At 36.7% G+C, this 23,504-nt stretch overlaps 2 protein-coding genes across 5 annotated transcripts in view; one reads left to right on the plus strand and one right to left on the minus strand.

The window, feature by feature from the left end:
- The window catches only part of Arsk (arylsulfatase family member K), a 30,907-nt gene extending 25,280 nt beyond the window's left edge, over positions 1-5,627 (minus strand). Inside the window, exon 1 of the mRNA XM_004841695.3 lies at positions 5,315-5,627. Coding sequence (XP_004841752.1) covers positions 5,315-5,440 — 126 coding nt within the window. The 5' untranslated portion in view covers positions 5,441-5,627. The remainder of the gene's footprint in view (positions 1-5,314) is intronic.
- A 65-nt stretch (positions 5,628-5,692) lies between these two features.
- The window catches only part of Skic3 (SKI3 subunit of superkiller complex), an 86,892-nt gene continuing 69,080 nt past the window's right edge, over positions 5,693-23,504 (plus strand). Inside the window, exons 1-9 of one of the 4 annotated variants that reach the window (XR_015438963.1) lie at positions 5,693-5,799; positions 13,288-13,434; positions 14,783-14,873; positions 17,526-17,669; positions 18,968-19,059; positions 19,511-19,586; positions 20,101-20,241; positions 21,352-21,450; positions 21,568-21,676. Coding sequence is in view for 3 of the 4 variants with exons in the window: in XM_004841691.4 (XP_004841748.2) it covers positions 14,784-14,873; positions 17,526-17,669; positions 18,968-19,059; positions 19,511-19,586; positions 20,101-20,241; positions 21,352-21,450; positions 21,568-21,676 (751 nt within the window). In the remaining variant the exon portion in view is untranslated. The other 3 variants (XM_004841691.4, XM_004841693.4, XM_004841692.4) reach the window with 3 other exon arrangements.

The raw sequence follows: 23,504 nt of genomic DNA on the forward strand, positions 1-23,504 counted from the left end.
ATTGCGGTGTACGATTCAATGGTTTTTAGTGTACTCAGAAAGCTGGGCAAACATTACCACAATTTTAGAATCTTATCGCCATTTCCAAAAGAAATCCTGTATTCCTTAGCCATCGCCCTCTGCTCCCCCAAATCCAAGACAATTACTAATCTACTCTGTGTATATTTGTTTTCTCTGAATATTGCATATAAATGCAATCATATAAATATGTGGTCATTGATGACTAGCTTCTTTTACTTAGCACACATTTTCTAGGTTTCAGCCACATTGTAGGATCTACTCCTCTTTCCCTCTTTTCTTTTCCTCCCTTTCTTTCTTTCATTTTCTTTCTCACCCTCCCTCTTTCTGTTTTTCTCTTTCTTGTGCTCAGTGTTGAACCCAGGGTCTCATACATGTTAGGCTGTATGGCGCTGTAAAACAGAACCATACTTGCAGCTCTGCATTTCTGTTTATTGCAAATAATGCTACCAAATTTTATTTATCCATCTATGAGTTGATGGACATTTGGGTTGTTTCCACTTTTCACCCATTGATAGAACATTGCTAGGTACATTTATGTACAAGTGTTTGTGTGGTGTCTGTTTCTATTCTTCTTGGACATCTGTCTGGGAATAGAACTGCTGGAGTGAGGGCTAACTCGATGGCTGACCACTGGAGGAACTGCCAAGTTCTTTCCCAGGGTCGCTACACCAATTTACATTCCCATCAGCAGCATATGTGAGCTCCAAACCCTCTATACTCTCCACAACTCTAGTTGCTATCTTTTTACCACAACCATTCTCATGGGTGTGAACTGTTGTCAGATTGTGGTTTGATTTGCATTTTCCGTATGAGTAATGATGTTGACCATCTTTCCATGTGCTTATTTGCCCTCTGTGTATCTTCCAGAGACAAATGTCTAATCAGATCTTTTGCCCAGTTTAAGAAAAAAAAGTGCAATCCAAGATTCCAGAGATTGGCACCATGGTTTCCTACAAGCATTTTATAATCTTAGTTTTTAACATTTGATTTGTTGGTTTATTTTAGTTAATTTTTGTCTGTGGTGGAAGGCAAGGTCCAACTTCATTATTTTTCATGTGGATATTTAGTTTTCATAGAACCACTTTTCAAAAGATTATTTTTGCTGGGTGTAGTGATGCATGTCCGTAATCTGAGCACTTGGGAGGCTGGGGCAAGAGGATCCTCGTAAGTTCGAGGACAGCCTACACTACATAGCAAGACCTGTCTCAAACAAACTGATTATTCTTTTCCTATTAAATGGTCATAGCACCCTTGTTACAAAGCAATTTATTATAAATATGAGAATTTACTTTCAAATCTATTTCACTGATCTATAAATCTATCTTTATGACAGTAACACAATATCTTGACTTTTGTACCTTCAAATATATTTTACTGATCTGTTCATCAGTCTATCTTCATTCTAATAACAGACTATCTCGATTGCTTACTGTCACAAGTTTTGAAATTAGGCAGTATTTGGTCTTCTGACTTTGTTTTTTTTCAAGGATTTTTGTTGTTGCTATCTTGGGTCTTTTGAATTTTTGTATGAATTTTAGAATAGGATTTTCTATTTCTGCAAAAAAAAGGGCCATAGTCTGACAGGGACTGCACTAAATCTGTAGATCACTTTGATTAGTATTGCTATATTAACAATATTAAATCTTCTGATCCATGAACATGGATGTCTTACTATTTTTTTGGGTGTTTCTAAATTTCTTTTAACAATATTTTGTAGTTTTCAGAGGATAAGACTTGTACTTTAGTATACTTATCCCTAATTATTTCATCCCATTTGATGCTACTTTAAATAGACTTGTTTTCTTAAGTTTTGTTAATCAATTAGTAGGAATTTAGTTGATTTTTGTATTCAGTGCTTTTGAAGTAGATTCCCTAGGATTCGGATACAAGATTGCTGCAAATACAGATCCTTTCCAAAGGAGTGCCTTTTATTTTATCTTTATTTTTTATGTTTTGGTACCGGGGATTGAACTTGGGACCTTGTGCTTGCAGAGCAGGCAGCAGCACCACTGAGCTAAATCCCTGGCCCTGGGTGCCTTTTATTTCATGTTCTTGTCTAATTCTCTGGCTAGAACCTCCAGTACAATGCTGAATAGAAGTGGTGAGAACACAATCTTTGTCTTGTTCCTGATCTTAGAAAACATTCAGTCTTTTATCATTAAGTATAATATTAGGTCTGGCTTTTTTTTTTTTTTTTCTGTAAATGCCCTTTACCAGGTTGAGAAAGTTCCTTTCTATTTCTGCTTGGTTGAGTGCTTTTATCATGAAGAGCTACTAAATTTTGTCAAATGCTTTTTTTCTGCATCTACTGAGATGATCACAAGTGTTTTGTTCTTTACTCAGTTAACACGGTATATTGATTTTCAGATACTAAGTCAATTGTACATTTGTGGATAAATCCACTTAGGCATGGAGTATAATCCTTTTTATATACTGATAATTTTATCTGCTAGTATTTTGTTGAGGATCTTTGCTTCTATATTCCTAAAAGAATATACATGCATACGTTTGTGTGTGTGTGTATTTGTATGGCTTTGAAGTCAGGCACATGAATCCAATAAACAAGTCTGGAAATGTTTCTCTGTTTTATTTTTTGGAAGAGTTTATGAAGTTATTCTTCTTTAAATGTCTGGTAGAATTTGCCGGTGAAGCCATCTGGGCCTGGCCTTTTTTGAGGGGCAGTCTTTACATTATCAACTTAATGTCTTTGTCATAGGTTTATTCAGGCTATTTCCTTTTGAGTCAGTTTCAGTAGCATGTGTCTTTCTAGGAATTTTCTCATTTCATCTAAGTTACCTAATTGCTGACATACCATTGTCATATATTACATAAGGGAGTGTCAATCTTACCTTTAAAATTCTTTTATTTCTGTAAGGTAATGTCTTTCTTCCTGATTTTGGTAATTCAGGTCTTTTTTTTTTTCCTGGTTGTGGAGCAAAAGGTCAATTTTTAAAATATTTTCAAAGAATCAACTTTTTGTTTCATTGATTTTTCCGTTTCCTTAATTTCTGCTGTAGTCTTTACCATTTCCTTCCTGTGCCCTAATGATCTTGGAGCAAGGTGACTGGGCCTTAGCATTCTCAGGCTCCACCACCTGCCTAGAGCCCCCAACATCTCAGCTGCTCTGACCTGTGATTTAGCCGGCTCAGCTTGGAGCTGCAGGAGATGAGAAATGCTGGCAGCTGTCTCTTCTGGTGAGATACACTAATGAATGACTGAGAACTGAGAGGAAAAGGTAGCCCTGTCATCTTGGTTATATCTGGAGCAAAACCTCTGTCAAGCTAAGCCATGCTTCACTGTCACGGACTCTTGTTTTTCTTACCAAGTTTTAGTGGATTATATCCTCCTTCTCCTCCTCTCTCTTCCTGCCTCCTTTTTGGGTGTTACTTGAGATTGAACCCAGGACCTTTGCACTGATCTACATCCCAGCTCTGTATTATTTCTTATTTTGAGACAGGGTCTTGGTAAGTTGCCTTGGCTGGGCTCAGATTTGTGATCTTCTTGTCTCAGTCTTGTAGAGTGCTGGGATTACAGTTGTGCACCACCAGGCCTGGATAGTAGATGCTGAACGAATATCTCTTCATTTTGCATATGCGTTTATGGCAATTTCTAGACCTTTTAAATGTTTTCACTGTTATTTAATAGTTTTTAAAAGTCAGTTTTATTAAAAGTTTTATTTATTTAAGTTTTAAAAAACCCTCTTAGCTACAGTTTTGCATGTTTTGTTGGAAAATGTGTCTGTGGAGCTTCTTACATTGCATGTTGAAAGCAAAACTCATGTTATTTTCTTATCACAATTATCATGTTATTATCTTATCTCAACTGTCCTATTTTAGCCTGTAGAATTCTAGGAATGATAAATCATATTTTCAAGAATCTAACTTTGCACCAAACTGGTATAACAGAACCATAGAGAGAATTATTTCAAATTAGTTTAAAGGACAGTGTTTTGGCTGTATAGTTGAATGTATCTAAAACAAAAACTGCAAAGAAATTTTAGACTGCATTCAGGAATGTCATTATTTGTAATAATATTACCATCTTATATTCATATATATCCTCATAATCTTCAGTTTGAATTGAAACTATGAGGGTTTTAAAAATTGCTTTTAGACATTTCCCATGGACAGATGTAGAAAATACATGTTTCAGAAAGAGGAAAGTAAATTGTGAGATCATACTGAATAGTTTCAATTCAAATTAAGATTACATACACACTTTCTCTGGAATATGAGGCAGTATTTAGAATTATATGAGTAACACATTTAAGGCAGCACTAACAGGACAATCAATACATGGGTAATAAAAATAAAAAGCTAACTCTTTTCACTTCTCATCCAAATATTAATTTCTGCAAACTTAGGCAAGCTTGTAAATAACTTGTGAAAAGCTAATACTCTTATGATATTGCAGTGTTATTTCCTACAATTGAATCAAAGTAGAATATGAACTCTAAAAATTCATTAGGAGGGGTAAAATAATTCAGTGGGTTGAGAACAGCATTTTAAACAAAAAATTTGTGGATAAAAGAGAATCCTTCCACATTGTTGGTAGAAATGTAAAGCAGCATAGCCACCATGGAAATCAGTAAGGAGGTTCCTCAAAAACCTAAAAATAGAACTACCATATGATCCAAATGTACCACTCCTTAGTATATACCCATGGGACACCTGCACAGCCATGTTCATTGTGGTACAATCACAATAGCCAAGGTATAGAACCAGGTCCCCACCAATTGATGAATGGGTGCGGGGGGAAAAAAATATATATATATCTGTGTGTGTATGGAGTATTACTCTGCCATAAAGAAGAACGAAATTATGTTATTTGCAGGAAAATGGATGGGGCCAAAGATCATCATGTTAAGCAAAACAAGCAGATTCAAAGACAAGTGTCATGTTTTCCTTATATGTGCAATCTAAAAAGAAAAAAAAAAGACAGGAAAGCAGGAGGGAGGCTTCAGGAAGACAGGAATAAGGGAGAAAGGTGTTAAAGGAATGAGGGATGGATATGCTGAAATTATGTTATATGCATGTATGAAAATACCACATTCAAACTCAATGTTAAAAATTAACATGCACTAATAGAATATATTTTAAGAGTGAAAGATTTGTCAAGCTGCTACCCGAGTGCGTCTCACTAAAGTGTTGTTTCATAGGTATGTGGGTAAGTCTGTGCATTCAAGGCCTCACACTAAACTGTGTTTTCCAGCTGCGCATCCCGGGATAGCAAGCTTTAACGCGTGTCCGACTGCCCGGAGCGGCGCGCCGCCTGCCCGCCCTCCTGGACTTACGAACGAGTCGCTCGCGACCAGCACCACGTTCGGTGCCCGGGCTGCCCGCAGTGTCGGCCCCTCTGACCCCGGGGCTGGCGCAGCCCCCGCCCAGGCCGTGATCAAGGACAACCACAGCAGCAGCATCTCGGGTAGCAGCTCTGAGAGCTGGCCGCTGGGCCCGCCTCCTCTGGAATTTTCTTGGGCTGTAAGGATGGTGGGGACACCCAGCAACTTCTTCAAAACTTGCAGCTTGGTTTACAAATACTGTGTACAATGTAACTGTGTACAATGCAGAGCCTCGCCATCGAAACTACAACTCCCACCAGGCTAAGCGCAAACACATGCGCAAGGCACCAAGCCTTAATTGTGTTAAGTCCTTTCAATAGAATACCGAGCACTGTAACCAAATCCAGCCTCTTCCAGTCACGTGAGCGGTGCCTGGAACAGGCGCATGCGCTTTCGTTGCAGCCGTGGTGATTGTAGTCTAGCAGGATCTGACCCAGGTGGGTTTGGATGGCTGTCGCTTTTGCAAAAGTTGTACCCTGAGGGCAGCTGAAATGATACTTTGAGAGAGAAACGATCGAGGGGGTCGGAGCTGTTTGTTTTGCATGGAACAAGCATGGCTGAGTGTTAGGCGAGGGCGGTGAACTGGGCAGTGATGAGGTGGCGGCGCGACTGTCACTGAAGTTGGATGGGCACGTTCCTTGTAGGGCCTCTGCCTGGATCTGCTCTTTGAATGTACTCTGGAGGAATCCGAACCCGCCCCACCGTTTTGCCTCTCATTGCTTGTGCAGTAAGGATTTATTGTGCTCCTGCGGGGGTGCGGAGCTGGGCCTAGTGAGAAGTTTCAAGTTCGAGGCCGGAAGAAGCTTAACTTGTTCCTTGCAAAGGAAAAAGGCTGTGGAACAGGATGATCTCAAAGGAGGAAATGTTGTTCTTGTCACATGTTCAGTTAGTTGACGTAAGTCTCGAACACCATTGTTATGCTGCAGAGTAATCAGCTGCTCTGTTTTGATTGTTGAGCTCCTTTGGAGGATTCTGGGAGAAGCAGATTTCAGACTGAAAGCAAACTTCTTCATTATAGTTTGAGGAATATAATTACAACATCACATCAATCGTTTTTAATATTTTGAAAGGAAAAGGAAGAGCTGTATTATTTATTTAAAAAATCAGCCTATTACTAATCTGATAGATTTTGAATCGAATAATTGTAATAAGGGACAGATCCTAAATATTTAATACATAGCACTACGTGCTGAGCATTATACTAAGCATTTACCCAGTACCTGTTATTGTGTTTCAGGTGCTTTTACATGGAATATTTTCCATAATCCTCACTTTGTCTGTTTTGCAGAGAGGAAAACAGTCTTGGGGAAGTGAAATGGTCCAGAGTTAAGCAGAGTCAGTCAGACTGGACTGAAAATTAAGCAGCCTGTCCCCCAATCAGCTAAATACCCCTGCTCTGGGTAATTACAAAATTTCCAGATCTGGTGATCTTAATGTCTATTAATGAAGCAGAATTGTTAAGCATCATGATAAAGATCTGTGAGAGCATGCACAAATATAAAGAGTTGCCTTTGTCCACAAGGAGCTCACACTCAAGGGACACAAAACCTAAAATACATAAAATAATACAGAATGGAGTCAGGTAAACTCATGAATAGGATATGTTTCCAGAAATTGTTCTGCGTTAATTTGGAATGGAGAACATGGTTTACTCTAGAAACAATGTTGATTGACATTTAGGTTCATACAAATTTAACTTTTTTTTTTTGGTACTGGGGATCAAACTCAGGACTTTTGCTTGCAAGGCAGGTGGTGGCACAACTGAGCTAAATCCCCAGCCCCAAATTTAACTTTAAAAAAAAAAAATTTTGTGAGACAGGGTCTCCCTATGAAGTTCAGCCTGGGCTTGAACTCACTAAGCAGCCCAGGCTGGCCTTGAACTCACAGTGATCCTCCTGCCTCAGCCTCCTGAATGCTGGGATTACAGGTGTGTGCCACCACTCCTGGCCACAAATTTAGCTTTTTTCTTGCCATAGTACCAGTTCTATGAGCTCTATCTACTGTGTAGTTTTGTTTCTACAAGCCATTATTCTGACAACAGGATGACAGGAAGAAAATGTTTTTCTTTACTTTCTCTGTCTTTGGCAGTGTTAGGAGCAGACGCTTCAGGGGATTAAGGAGAAATAGGTATCTCAGGATCCCAGAGACCAGGCTGTAGAAGAACTTCCTGGCTGACAGCCAATTTGTCCTACAACATTCCTGCCATGTGGATGACCAGGCTGTGGTTTTCCATCTCTAATTATGGGCAACACGCTTCCTTTGAATGGTCCTTTTGTCTAGGTCTAAGTATCAAAAATTTTTATTTTGAGCTGAAATCAGTCTTCCCTTACCACTCATTAATTCATTCCTCTTCACTTTTACATGGATAATCTCTCCCTTGGGACAAGCTTTCCCCCATTTCCTCTTCACTAATTAATTTCAGGTTTCTTCATTGTTTTGACTACTTTCTTTTGAACATCCGTTTCTGCTAACCACTAACTTACTACATCAGAAAAGGTACCTTTGTGTCTGCACACGTATGTATGTTTATACTGCAGTGAAGCTAGGGGTTATATTAGATTACAAGGTCTGTCATAACAAAATATGACAGATTGGGTGGCTTAAACAACAGAAATTTCTTTTCTCATAATTCTAGAGAGTACAGGTCTAAGTGCTGGTGTTTGACCTCTTGGCTTTGCAGATGGCCACCTTCTCATTATGCTTTACATGGTCGTTCTTCTGTGCCTGTGCATCCTTAGTGTGTTCAGATTTAAGGATAACAGACTAGGTTAGAGACCTTATTTAGCCTCCATTACCTTTGTAATCTCCATACATTGTCATATCCTGAAATACTGAGGATTAATGCTTCAACCTAAAAATTGTTGGAGGATACATTTCAGCCCATAACAGGCTCTGTTACATATATGTATCTTTAAGTTATCAATTAAAGATTTGTAGGCTAAAGATTGCTTGTTTCAGTAAATTAGTCTGTGGTTTAGAAAGGTCTTCAAATGAAGAGTGTTGATCTAGCTTTTGTTTGTCTGTAGTTATTTTAATGCCCAAAATAGCAACAGCATTACAAGCTGCCTATAGCAGTTCCCAAGGAATTTCCGGTCAAGTTTTGGTAGATATAGATGCGTGCACCTTTAAGTTTAATAACAACATAAAAGGTATCAAAATGTATAGTTAATTGCTACATAAGTAAAAGAGTGAAAGCCATAGTATCCCAAATTGCAATTTGGAGAATGCTACTGTTTTCAAAGTGTTAATTGGTTTTCACTGAAATAAATGTTCTTTGATCTCAGAAGTTTCAGAATTACTGGGTTAATCTGTCTTTGGATATTTAGAACTTCTCAGAGGCTTTAAAGTGCTTATATGCCTTGTGATTTTGAAAGAGTGAGATACATTGTATACAATAGTTACAAATTTACTAGGCTGCTTATTAATACCTTTAAGCATACTAATGTTCCTTAATCTACATATTGGAAAATTCTGACATTAATAATAAGTGTTACAAGTTCAGACTAGTGTGCGATTGGTCAGAGAAGGCTATATGCTTGACACTTGAACCGGGCTGTGAATTATTTCTAGAGTATTTGAATAGACAGAAGCGAGTAGGTAAGCTGAGAGAAGCAAAGATGTACAGGTAGAAAATTGAGGAAAGATCAAAAAAGTTATGTGAGGTAATACTGAAGCAATAACACCTTTTGGTGGTAGACTTTGGAAGCTAAATGATCACCAGCCATTTGTGTATGTATATTACCCAATAGTATTGAATATATAAGAGGCTTTGAAGATGTTGGATCTCCATTTAGGGTTTTATCGAATTGGGAGCGGAACACATCTATATAGAATAATAAATCTGTTAATTCCAGTTGAATAGCTCTGCTGGTAAGTGGTTCAGAGGAGGGAGTGATCCCTATTATTTGTGTAGTAACTAATTTGAAGGGTACTCATATTTGAAGGCAGCCATCTTTTGCATTATTTAGGCAAGACGATTACTTTCTGAGAGTGAAGAGCAAGAAGAAGGTTGCAGAAGAGGTTGGGGATTTTGCATGTGTAGAGAAAATATATAATAATCAACTGGGTCATTATCATACAAGTTGTTTGAGAAATGGCAGCAAAGTAGTGAAGTTAATTGAGAGGGTAGCCATAGATCAGAATTAATATACATTGTATGTAGGCACTTGCATCTATGTTCAGATCAAGTCGTTGATTTAATCCTCACTTTACCAATGAGGAGATAGGCTTGGAATGACCAAGTAAGTTTGCTCAAACTCTCATAGGGGTTAAACCTAGATCCATGATTTCTTGAAGTCATTGTCAACCAGGTTAAGTTGTGGTGGGTAGGTACGGCAGAGTGAACTGGCCGGCCGAATCTGGGCTGTTTTGTAAGAGGAGTGCTGAAGCGACCGAGCAGTACATTCTCGTTAGGTTGGGTGGTGAAGGCAGTTAAGTGCTGCTGGACAGGGGCTAAAGGAGTCAGTGAATAGTCAGGTTCTTCCTTTTGTTTTATTTAGATTCTTACTTCTACTTTACTTTCCCAAATATTGTTTGAAATACTACACTTTCTTATTAGTTAAGATTCTTTACGGTTGAAGCTGACCATTTTATTTAGACAGATTGTCAAGGCAGCTTTGGGTCTAGTAAACTACCTTCCCATGGTGTCTTCGTCTACTTCTTCAGTGACATGTTTTCCCCATGTCATTTAGCATTTCAAGTCCACCACTATCTGTTCCGTTCTCTCCGTGAAGCATTCTGGTTTAGTTTTGTTTGATAGAAGCCACTTTAGGGTTGCCATCAAAATAGCTTTAGAATTTGTAGATGCGTGGTTGTGTTAATACTTCTGATGACTGTTTCATTATTTTTGATGAAATTTTAATACGAATGAACTTTTCTCTTTTTTTTTTTGGTACCGGGGATCGAACTGGGGTCCTTGTGCTTGCGCAGGAGGCGGCGAAAGCACTGAGCTAAATCCCCGGCCCGAACTTTTCTCTTTTTACTAGGTTAATATAGTTGCTGGATGTGGATAACTCTTTATGTACCAGTAACCTCAGGTATGGCTTCGAACAGTGCCCACTTTATATCACTGGGCTGCAAATTTGAAATAGACAAGTGACCTTAATTTTCCTAAATTCAAAACAACATATCATAGCAGTAATCAATATTCTTTTTGTGGCTCAATTCTTTATGTTGACATCAGTGTATTTTAAGTCTTAGAAATGTTTTTTCAGAATTGTTTTGATGTCTTACAGATGTTTCTTTTCACTACTTGCAGTTGTAGGAATACAGTTTAGACTAATTCAGAAATTTAGAGATTAAGGTCAGTGGCTCTGGGAAAGAAGGAAGACTAAAAATTGTACATAATTACTTCTTATGTTTTACATTGTGAAAATTGAATGTAAATCTGGTGTTTTAAAAATTCAGATCGGGCCAGGGATTTAGCTCAGTAGTTTCACCGCCGCTGTGCAAGTGCAAGGACCCGAGTTCGATCCCCGGTACCAAAAAAAAAAAAGTTAAAAATTCAGATCTTGGAAAGTGTAAATAAGGACCAAAATGTATAATAGATGTTGGGAAATGAGAAGAAAATGTTCAGAGGAGAAGGGGAACAAGGGAGGAGAGAGGGAGAAAGGAAAGAAGGGACAAGAAAATAAAGAATAGAGGAAAAAATGGAAACAAAGCTTTTATAAATGAGGGCAAGAGGAGTAGAAGGAAGGGGATGGGAGTGGGGAAAGAAAAGAAGCAAGATCTATCATGTACAGGTACAAATTCCCTATGATGAGTATTATCATTATGCATATCTAAAATGTACTTATATTTTGCTTTAAAAAATTCAGGTTCTGGTGTGTATTTTGTTTAGATGGAAAACAGGTGAGGAACAATCTGAGATTCAATTCATGAAGAAGACAAGTGGTAATAGGGAAAAGGTGTCTAGAATGCTGAATAATAAGCAGTTTGAGTCTATTTTTCCTTAATGATTATTGTTCCCTGTTCCTGTCAAAAAAAAGGATTAATGGTACAGGTTTTTACCTTTAGACTTTTGTTATTAGATTTAAAGATATTTTTTCATACTGAAATTAACTTCCACCATTTCTGTTTGTTATTGCCATTGCTTTTGTTTTGTAGAGTCTTTGTACTCACATAACAGAATATAGCCTAAAGTTTTATAGCTTCATCTGGGGACTTTAGGACTGATCAGTTCATTTACTGATAGTTGGTAGCCATGAGGGGTATCAGTGCCTTTAGGGTGTGAATTCTCGCTTGCTTTTTTTTTTTAAGTAGTAGAGATTGAACTCAGGGAGTTCTAAGTGATGTCCCTAGCCCTTTTTATTTTTTTATTTTGAAACAGGGTCTCACTAAATTGTCCAGGCTGTCCATAAACTTGTGATCTGCTTGCCTCAGTCTCCTGAATAGCTGGTATTGCACTTGTGCAACTCCGTGCCTGGTTCTGCTCTTCTTAAATATAGTTGTTATTACTTTTTATGCTTAGTTTATGTTGGATTAAAAACCCTTTAGATTGGTAGTAGGAAATTTTTCCTTGCATGAAAATATGCAAAACTGAATACCCTAATTTAAAAAAAATCAGTTGGGGGCTAGGGATTTGGCTCAGTGGTGCTGCCACCTGCCTCACAAGCACAGTATCAAGAAAAAAATTAATCCCCTGAACCTTATATGCATACATATGTTCAAGTGTGTTTATACATTATATATATATACATACACATATACACATACATTTAGATGAAGAGAAAGGGCCTCAGTGCTAGCATATATACTAAATGTCACATCAAATGAAGAAGGAATAGGAAGAGAATAGTACGTAAGGAATTTAATTACAGTGCAGACACATGAATATGGAAGAATATAGACTTCATTTCTTTAATTAGCATGTGTGATATATATGTGTTACATTCATCTTGGGAAATCGGTACATATACTGCATCTTAATTCTTTTTACTTCCCTTTTCCCTTCTCTCCCTTCCATCTCCCCCATCCCCAGATCTCCTGGAAAGATACTGAATCCTAGAATTGGTTACCAAGAGAAAATGGAGTTTGTTTCTAGTAGTCTTTACAAATAACCTACTTATTATCTAAGTCCAACCTGTTTTGTCTGACTTTTAAGATTCGTAATCTTAGGCTCCACATTATTTACCCAACCTAATTTTCTCATTCCCGTTTTTTCCCTGCGAAATCCCTTTTGTACCTTTCAGCCTCCTTTTTTTCATTGTTTATTAACTTGCCACATTCATGTCTGTCTCTCAGCCTTTGCTGTACAATTGTCTCTCAGTGGAATAAATTTTTGCCCCTCATTTTATTTTGGATGGTACTAGGGATTGAACCCAGGGCCTTTCCACTGAACTGCACTGTTAGCCCTTTAAAGGTTTTAAATTTTGATACAGGATCTTGTTAAATCACTAAACTTGCCCAGGCTGTGTTCATAATTGTGATCATCCTGCCTCAGTCTCCCAAAGTGCTGGGGTTACAGGTGTATACCATCATAAACAGTGTTCCTTTCCCTTCTTAAGTCTTGTCTTTTTCCATGAGTAGCCATTAATTAATTTACACCACACACTTTTCTTCACTGAATTCCTATTGTGCTTCTAATGATTCATGTATCTTAGGTCTTTCTCTTGATTTAGCTTATATTCTTCAGAGCAGGGACCTTCTTTTTTGTCATGTGCATTGAATAGGTTGGGGATTCCGTGGGGTTTTAGTGATTGGTTCTACCTTGTATGTATTTGCTTCCACTTAAATACCAGATCATAGAAGAGATTGTGACTTCGTCTCAGAGAGGTTGTAGTCTGCTGTTTGTTTTTATTTGGTATTGTTTTGAAACCATTTTTTTCTTTTTTAACTTTGACAACTCTTGGGTTTTTACTTGAACATCTAATTTTTCCTCCTTTAACGTCTAGATCAGTTATTATCAACATTGATGTTCTTTTTAGTGCAGGTTATTTTCCTGAAGAAAACTGGTTTGATGAAATTTGACACGAAATCAGCATTGAAATTTATTACCTACTCCCATCACGATCTGTGGTCTACAAAAAAAACTTCAGGTGTTCATCTATAAAGTAATACTAACATAATTTCAGGTAAGTAGTAGCTTCTAAGATAAGAGCGTATGAACTATGTTGTTTTAAATTATATATTTATTTTAATAGGCATAAAAAGTAATTTCCCCTATTTGGGAAACTCGATTCTGGCTATACATAGATTTTATGGTATCTTAATTTTTATGTTATTTTCAATGTTAATATTAAGTCAAAAAGATTTTGAAAAAATTTCTAGCTTCACTAATTTGTTTTGAACTTGTACATCACTTTGTTTATAATACCTTCAGTTATAAAATACTGTTATTATACCATGTTTTTTATTTTGTTGACTTGAACATCTGGTCAATTTTGTCTTCTTGATGAGATTAGAGATAAATGGAGTTGGCAGAAAACACAAATATTTCTTGTTTTCAAAATCGAATTGTGATTGAATTTAACTTTCTGACTGGTAAGCCAGAGTTAAGTTGTTAACTCTTGACTAGTTTTTAAAAAAATTGTATTAATATAGCTTAAGACTAAATGAAGCAGTAATTTAGCTACCAACTGAAATGCCTTTTTATAGCTGAAATTAGTGTACCGTTCTTTTGCATATTCACCCTTCCAGTCAAGTGGAAACACTGCATTTATTTCTTGCTAGAGAAAGTAATAATTTTACAGTAACCCTTACTGTGAAGACAGCTAATGGCCTGATTTATATTTTATAGAAACTAGCATTACAACAGTGCTTTCTTAGACTTCTTAAAACTCTCCCTATCATAGTACTGAAATTATTTGTATTACTGTTTTACTGTGTTTTTGTCTTTTTTTTTTTTTACTGGTTGTTGCTTATAAAATAGGACTGAGATTAGTATGTATTTTGGGAGGCCCTTGAGAGAGAGATCATCTGCTTTAGCCATATATATGGAGAGTAAGTGTAATTCAAATGCAAGCCAATTTAAACACTTTTATTGGTCTTATATAATTTGTTAGATACTAGATCCTGAGAATAAGGCAAAAAAAAAAAAACCCCACAAAAATCCTGCCTACATGGAACTTACATTGTGGTGAGGTTGAGGTGCAGATTACGGTGAGATAAATACATAGCATGTGTGGTCTATGAGATGTGATAATGCTCTGAAGAAAAGTAAAGAACAGAAGAGCATACGGGAATATGCAGTAGTTGAGAGTAGGGGAATGGGAAGATTAAGATCTGAACTAGTGTGTCCAGGGAGATGACATTGGAGTGGATATCTGAACGGATGTGGAACAAAGCTGTGTGTGCAGTCCAGGGAGGAGTATTCCAGATAGGGGGGATTCCAGGTGCCTTTTTCAGATGATTGTGTTTGTTGGAACCCATGTTAGGGAGATATTATTATAAATGGTTCACTCATGCTTTTTGCCTTGACAGAATGTCCAGCAAAGAGGTGAAGGCTGCTCTAAAAAGTGCAAGAGATGCAATCAGAAACAAAGAATACAAAGAAGCTTTGAAACATTGTAAGGTAAGTGATTCTTGTTTCTTCCACGATAAGAGGGTATTATCCATTTATAAGCATTATTGTAAGACACGAGTCATTTACTGTCCAAATTCAATAAAATTGGTAAGACCGTTTAGTGGAACTGTTAGAATATGTTGACATTCTAATTCCACTTTGTTTTTGGCTGGGAGAATCAGGATTCTAGAGCTTCCATATGTACCGATGGGAATATTCTGTATGTGCAGGAGAGATTCAGGGTACTGGTAGAAGCAATGTCCTCAGGAAGATAAGACAGGATGAGATCCAGAGCTTGACAGGAGAGCCTTTAAGCGTCTTCCATCTTAGCAAGAAGAAAGATAGGTGCAGATCCACACTGTGAGATTTATGTTTGCTGGTGGGAAAATAAGAGCCTTCTTCTCTGAGCACTCTTGGTGGACTACAAACTGACAGTGGAGAAGGCTTGCATAGGAGGTGTGGAACAGAAGAAATGTGAAGCAGTTGTTAATTATAGGAAGAAAACAAACTTACTAGTAAGAATTAGAAGGACTACTAGGCCCCGATGAGTGCCCATTTGAAGTTTCGTGTTAGTAAAGTGAAACCAGTGAACCCAGCTGTAGTTTTCTCTCTTCATACTCAGCTTCTCAGTTTGGAGATGGAAATCATGGGGTTCAGCTGTGCGTCATGAGGAAGATGAGGGAAGGAGTCAAAAGAGCTGAGTATGTGATGACAAGGGAGTGATGACAGTGATGGGCCATGGAGTCTAAGCTGAGTAAGGAGGGAAGAATAAAAAGTAAGAGAAATGGAAGGTGAGAGAAAAGAAGTCAGCTGTAGGAGGGAAGATCTTGAGCAGAGTAGGCACATCTCCACGTTTCTAGGTAGACCCTGTTATGGTTAAAGCTTGAAAATAAGGAGGGGACTCAGCTGATTCAGGTCAGGAGTTTCAAAGGAGAGCAGTGGAGGGGTACTGGGCAGGATAAGGGGAAATACACGGTAATACAGGAATGAGAATGTAAGGGGTAAAGGCTGCCCTAGTGCAGTTCAGGTCTTTGGTGTTTATAGAGGCCAGCAGGGGTTGAGGCCGTGAGTTCTAATCCTGACATAGAAGGCGGACAGTCTGTTCAAATGGGGGGCCTGGGGGGAGCTGTAGGGAAGGCAGAGAGACCATTTCCTTCGGGGCTAGGGTGGTCTAACTAAAAATGCTCATACACGTCTGTTTCCATTATTATGTACAGCAGCACCAGAGCAGTCTTTTTTTTTTTTTTTTTCTGTAGGTTTTCTGCAAAATTCAGATTTGAGTTCCACCAAGTATGTAATTTTTACTGGAAACACCCAACTAGAAAAAAAACATAGAGAACAAATCAGAGGCAAATTTCAGATTACTTATCTATAGTGACCCAGAACATTGAATGAGACTAAATGCATTTTTTAATGAAGACGTTTTGCTGTGGTTTTGTGTGATCCTTATTTCCTTGTGGGACGTCTTAAGGTGGTACAAGCAGCCCTTTATGAGAACTTTCTTCAGCTTGTGCAGAGATAGTTAGATACTTTTTCTCTGGGTTCTCTGAGAATCTCATACCTGTTTTTGCCACATTGTTGTAATTATTGCTTTAAAAATCTGTTGCAGATTCTGAAAAGTGCTCATCAGTGAAATAATAATTACTGACTGCTAGTTGAGTATGGCAGTTATTATTTGTTCAGCAGTAGGTAACAGCCATTGTACTTGGTGTTGGGAACAGAAGTATTAACAAGGCCTCATATTTAAAACTTAACTTTGAAAGTTACCTCATTGTTGTGGTTTTTAGGAGGCAACATTATTGGATAGACTGGAACTTGTGTAGTACATCGATGAAGGATTGGTAGAAGTGTTACGGGGATACACCTAAGCCTAATAATTTGACTGATTCAACTCATGGAAATGTTTTTATTTTCTTCAGAACATGTAAAACCTTAGGAGGCAATTGCATTTTAGCTTCTAATTTTATCTTTCTCTAGAACATATTTACTTTCTGCTTCAAGCAGTTTTATTTTACCTTAGCAAGTAGCTGTTGTTTCTGAAAGCAGTATTTTTACATGTGATTTTAGCTTTAGGTAGTAGGTGTTAATGTAAACATTCATCACCACTATTTATTTTGAACATATTTGGTACAGTCCTATGGGGGTGAATTGACTTCCCTAGTCTATACTTTCCATGAAAAATCCATCTGCCTAATATGGGGAAATATTATCAGGGGGAAGGGAAATATTAGAGTTGGATGAAATAAAATGAGATTGAGAACCATTTTGCAAGTTGGTCAGTAGCAGTGTGGAGCCAAGAGGGGTGGGTAAGGCAGTTACTATTCTTCAGTAATCTCAGAGCAGCAGGTGATAGTTGACTAAGGGATCAGAATCAGTGGGTAGCTTTAAAAATCTATCTATCCATCTATCTATCTATCTATCTATCTATCTATCTATCTATCTATCTGTCTATCTCATGTTACAAACTGCTTACAGTCACAGTCACTGGTGGAATCCAGTGCCTTCTCTCCCTGAGGAATCTGAAACTAGAGAAATTAGCATTCTGAAGATTACCTCGTGAGTGGTAAATTCCAATTTCCTGACTCTTAATAAACTGTTGTTGTGTTGTTCGTTCAGTAATTTCCAAAATTTAATCACTTGCTCTTAATTTTTTTTAATCAGACAGTGTTAAAACAAGAGAAAAATAACTACAATGCCTGGGTTTTTATTGGTGTTGCTGCAGCTGAGCTAGAACAACCCGATCAAGCCCAGGGTGCCTATAAGAAAGCTGTGGAACTAGATCCAGACCAGTTACTAGCTTGGCAGGTATGGAGACACACTTTATTCTCTATAGCATGGAAAGGCTTTTTTTTTCACTTTTCAAAATATAGATTACAGTATTAAAATAACCATTTAAATCTCCATTTGACTCAAATAAGAAAAAAATCATTGATTTTTCTAATTCTAATTAGTTTTTTAAAAAAGTGGCACCAAAGATGATGTTGCTGTTTAATGGTTCAACTCAGTGGATTATTTCTAGATGTGCGGAATCAAATTGAAATATGGTTATAAATCCCCTATTTAATTATATGTGCATATAAAAGAATTTTCCAGAATATTATTTTTGCTTACCTATGATAAAAAGAAATATATATTCGTATGTTTTCTAAGAATAAAATAGTATATAAAATATTTCAATTTTCTGAGTACAAATGAAATACTTTTCTTACTTATTGGTCTTAATGTTTTTTCTTTGGATTCTCTAGCTTTTTAATGTTTAAGAAATTTAATGTGTTTCATATGTCAGTCACATCTTTGAAACAATGTATAATTAGGAGGTATGAATTCTGGCATGTGTGAACATATTCGTCTCAGGTTCACATGAATAAGAACTTGAGTGAGGATATCTGGTGCACACTTGATAAATACCTACTTTTGTAATTTACTGGTGGGTTGAAGATATATGGTCTTTACTTAAAGTATACACACAAGAACGGCAACTAAAGACAATAGTGACTGTGTAGAGGGAAAGGCTGTATTAATTAGTTTGACTCTGGTGCACATTTTATTATGTGTACACCTGTCAGCTCGTCAAGCTGTACATCTTAAATGTAAGTAATATTTATATGTCAATGATATCTCAATAAAGCTGTTAAAAATCATATTATGCTGAATTTTTTTTAAAAAGTAGTGCCATGTGGTAAAAAAACATTAAAACACTTTAAATGCATTTTGAAAAGTAAAAAGGAAAGTGTAATGAACCCCTTTATGTCTCTATCAGTCATTTGAATTCAACAGAAATCCTGGGCCGGGGATTTAGCCCAGTGGTGCCGCCGCCTGTCTCGCAAGCGCTAGGTCCTGAGTTCGATCCCTGGCACCAAAAAAAAAAAAAAAAAAAGAGAAATTCACTCTTAGACAGTATTTTTTTATCTGTACTTTTTATTTACTCACTCCTACGTCTAGTTATTTGGAGGCCGGTTCCACACATATCATTTCATCTGTCAACTATAGTAATCTTTAATTGTAAATAATATTTAGGGATTATGATACAATTTAGCAAAATAAATGAATGTGGGAACATCAGACATTTTGGTAAAAATAATTACCATTACTTTCTCTTCTAGGGGTTAGCAAGCCTGTATGAGAAATGTAATCACATGAATGCTAAGGATGATTTACCAGGTGTTTACCAGAAGCTCCTGGATCTTTATGAAAGGTAATAAATGTATGGAGAAAAGCTAGTTTCTTCACAAGCTTGAATTAGAGTAAAGTGATTAAAAATTGCTTAAAAGTAGAAGTACTCCAAACATTTACTGGGAATTGGGAAAACATTTTTTCTTTCAAAATGTTTTGTCACAGAATCTCTTGATTATGATTGAAATAGAATCAAAATACTGCCAGTAAGAGAATGGGCTAATTTGGGAATTTTGATACTATTTTTAGTCAATGTAATGAAAAATAGTACTGTATTTCTTAATCTTTCTTTTTTATGAGAGGCCCATTTTACAAACTTTTATGCAGAATGAAAGAGAATGTTTTTTAACTTAAAACTACTGGTAATACCTGATAATGTTCTTGGGACATTTTAATTTTTCATGTTTTAAGTCCTTGGTTGTTTTCATTATCAGATTTAAAAATCCTTTTTTTTTTTTTTTTTTTTGTGTAAGTGTTGACAAACAGAAGTGGTGTGATGTCTGTAAGAAACTTGTGGATCTGTATCACCAAGAAAAGAAACACCTAGAGGTTGGTGGATGGCTTTTTAGAACCCTAGACTTCAATAATAAAACTACTAGAAGGAAGCTACCTTTTATCGTGAATGAAATTAATATGTAATATGATGTCAAAAAAATTGGAGATAAAGAACGGGGTCTTAAATTAGAAATTTAAATTTAAGATATTGTAACTTCTGAACCTTTTGAAACTGGATAGAGTATAAATTAAATAAGTAAAAGTGTCATTTGTGCAACTTAGTGCCCTATTTGTGGTGTCTTCATAGCTGCTACCTAAGTTATGTGCATTGGGGAATGTAGTTACCTATTGTCGTATCTTAGTCATATTTCTGATAGAAGGGCTCTGAATTTGCCCAGTCAGCTTACTTTTTATGGAGTTCTTAATAGATGGGATTTTATGCTTATGCTATTTGACATATTAGTAGATGAGAATATTCTTATTTTTAGATTTTACATTTTTTAGTGCCATTTTTAATTTTTACTAGTGTTTAATATTCAGTAACCATTTTAAGTCTTCTTTTCATCAGGTGGCTCGAACATGGCACAGATTGATTAAGACAAGGCAGGAAGAAGGTGCAGACGACCAAGAACTTCACCAGCTCTGGAGGAAATTGACTCAGTTGCTGGCAGAGAGTACAGAGTATCAGAATAATGAAACTCAGCAATTGGTATTGACTTGTTTCTTCCTCACAGTTTGTGTTGTGAAAATTGATCATTTCATTGAATTCAGAAAATGGAAACATAGTGAAATAATATAGGAAAGTATTTTATGTCATACTAGTTATTTTGTAAGTGTATAATTTTAAATTCTTAGAGGGTCTTTCTGACAAAGTTAGAATTATTGGCCTGCAGTCTCATACTAAATCTGGAGGGAGTAAAATTGGAACTCAGGGTGTGAAAATTTCATTCTCTTATATTTGTAAGAATCCATGATAACTCAGTAACTTAATCACCATAGAAAAGAAATTATGCAAAAATTGGCTTTCACAAAGCTGCTGCAATTTCTAAAAAGTTGTATTTTGAAAGTGTGCTTCTTTATAGTTATAAACAAAGAGTACTGTATTATTTGAGGCTTAACAATTCAACTTGATTATTTATATTTAGTAATTAGGGTATTTATACCTAGATAATATTCCTTTTTAGTGTATAGATTCAAGTAATTGAAAAGAATTTTTAAAAGGTTCTCAATTTGAACCATAATTGGAAAATGTCTTTATCATTTTATTTGTAAGTTTAAAAGTCAACTAATTTATTATTATATAAATAGCTACTCAGTACGCATGTGTTACATTGAATGGAGTTTTTAAACCTCAGTAGTTGTAGGCTGGAATGGAAAGCTCATTTTTAATGTTTGCTCACTCATTAATTTGCTGTTTTATTCAGTATTTTATTGAGAATGTAGTATATGTCAGGCAGTGTCCTAAGAACTGAGGGTAAAAGTATAACAATAAGATTTTTCTGTGTTTGTAATATGTGTTAGTTAGCTTTCCATTGTTGTGACAAAGTACCAGAGAAAATCAACTCAAGTATGAGCCAAAATTAATGTTGGTAATTTAAAGTGATCACTTACTAGTTCAGTCCAGTCGACCAGCCAGTTGGAGTTAGAATGCATTTTAAAACTTACATATACATTTTTTATCATTGAAATTGTCAGAGCAGACAGTAGAATACACTCCAGCTAGTTGAAGGTCTAACTTATAGAAGAGAGCCTTATACCTTCACCTGTCTCAGACTGTCACTTAAATATTCCGTGTAAACAGCTTTATTGTTTGTTTCAGCTTTTGACTGCATTTGAGAATGCACTGGGCTTATCAGATCAGATTCCTAGTGAAGATCACCAACTCCTTTATAGGCATTTTATTCAGTGTTTATCCAAAGTAAGTAGGTTTTTTAAATCTCTAAAGTGACTTTTATATATTTCTAATTAGGAAAATGTTTACAAATGCATTTTACTACTATTAGAATGTAGTTTGTTTTGCTTTTTTGTTTTCAAGTTTCCTCATGAGGCTGCTAGGTTGAAGAAGGCCTGTGAAGGAATGATAAACATCTATCCCACTGTACAGTATCCATTAGAAGTGCTCTGTTTGCATCTAATTGAGTCAGGTAATTTCTTCTTCATTACATTGCGTGTCCTAGGGGTATGTGATTGTGTGGGAGTGATTTGCTATCAATCAGAAAATGTCTTAGTGCTTATCAGTTGTAAGATATTGTTTCACTTTTTCTGGACATGAAAGTAAATGCGTTAAGCAGTAGTCTTTGGGCACACACAAACCAATGTTGTTACCTTCAGTCTTGGATTTTTCACTAAGTAGTAACCAGGTCTTCTTTTTCTTACTTTGAGTCAAACTTAGACTTTCAAGAACATTTTTTACTAACATTAGAAAACATTGAAAATGAGTTAATTTATGAAGTGTGAGAAAATTAACAAGGCGTGCAGGAGGAAAGGGAGTAGACCTAAGTGATACTAGGAATGAATGTGCTAGGAGTATGACAGTCATGATAGACAGGAACAAAGGAATGGAAAAATGAAAGTGATTTTTGGGGAGCTAAAAGGGAAAAATCACTTTTAACTTTCTGATTTGAAAAGTTAACCTAGTATGGAATAATGGTTTGTGTGAAAGGTGAGTGGGTGCTTGAGAGGAGCTGTTAAGGGGAAGGAAAGGCCATCGTTGTCTGGAGATAAGAGATAAAGCTGGACATGCAGCTTATGAATTATCTGCATGTGAGTGAAGGTGGAGTGGAGGAGATCACATCGGAGAGCAGGGGCAAAAGGCTGAGAACTGTGCTTTGGGCAGTGCAAGCTGGCTTGAAAGGAAAGGGAGGGGGGAGAGAAGGAGGAGAAAGCAAGACCGAGAACAGAGGTCAAAGAGGAGGAGGGGGCCGCTGAAGGGCAGCATCGCTGAAGACAAGAAAGGGGCATTTCAGAAAGGAGATTATTATGGTCGGTCACAATGGCTGCGCCGCTGACTTTATGACTAAGATGCCTAACTATTACAGTTATCCTTTAAAATCATACTCACTGAATTGGAACTTAGATTATAATGGTGGCAAAAGAAGAAGACGTAGTTAGCAGGTCGAAGAAAAAAGCAACTCAGGAACTTAATTGATTCATTCAAGGGAGAGGAGGAAGAAGTGAAGCCTGTGAAGGGGACAGGAAGCTTTTAGAGAGGTTTGAGAATGCAGTGGGTCACCTGCAGGAGCATTTCAAAAGGAAGGGGCTACTGAACCTTCTAAGGTTCAAGCCAAGGATGAGGAGGTACAGTAAGAGACCATGAGCATAAGCGCATGGGTAGGGTTTTTGTGTTTTTTTCTTCTGGTTGGAAGCTTAATTCCAAAATCACCTAATTTCTTTACATTTTAGCAGAAAGACCTAGTGTATTCTAAAGATAAGTGAAGAGATTTTCTTTACTGTGTGGCCCCCCCGTATCCATTTCTTCACTCCTTTTTCTGTTATTATAGTTGCTATTGAGAAATTAATGCTGGTGATCACTCATTACTCTCCAGTGTTGCAGTGTTGGTCAGCTGTTAGTGTTTATGTCATTCCCTCAGTCTTGCTTACACGCCAACTGGTATAAGTGAATACTTAGGAAATTTCTTTTTGAAGACGGATGAAATGCTTTCTCTATAAGCATAAATGTGCCTATAGTGTGGATTTGTTAAAGCAAATATGACCCTTATATTCCAAAAAGCCTACAAAATAATAGAATAAAAGGAATCAACAGATGGTCTAACAGAGTTTTGCACATAAATTCAGTCATTGAAAAAGCTGCTCCAGTAAAGCCATAGTGAAAGGATTGTGCTGATTGAATAGTAAGTGTATGAAGTAAAAAAATTTCTTGAGGGTTTGGGGGTTGCAGAATTAAAAGAAAAGGATGTCTATATTATTCAAAGTGGAGTGGACGAGTGGATATTTACACATATGGTAGAACCA

This window comes from Heterocephalus glaber, unplaced genomic scaffold (genome assembly GCF_053883595.1).
Source record: "Heterocephalus glaber isolate CG9 unplaced genomic scaffold, H.glaber_assembly_v1.0 deba00001465, whole genome shotgun sequence".
Lineage (NCBI taxonomy): Eukaryota > Metazoa > Chordata > Mammalia > Rodentia > Bathyergidae > Heterocephalus > Heterocephalus glaber.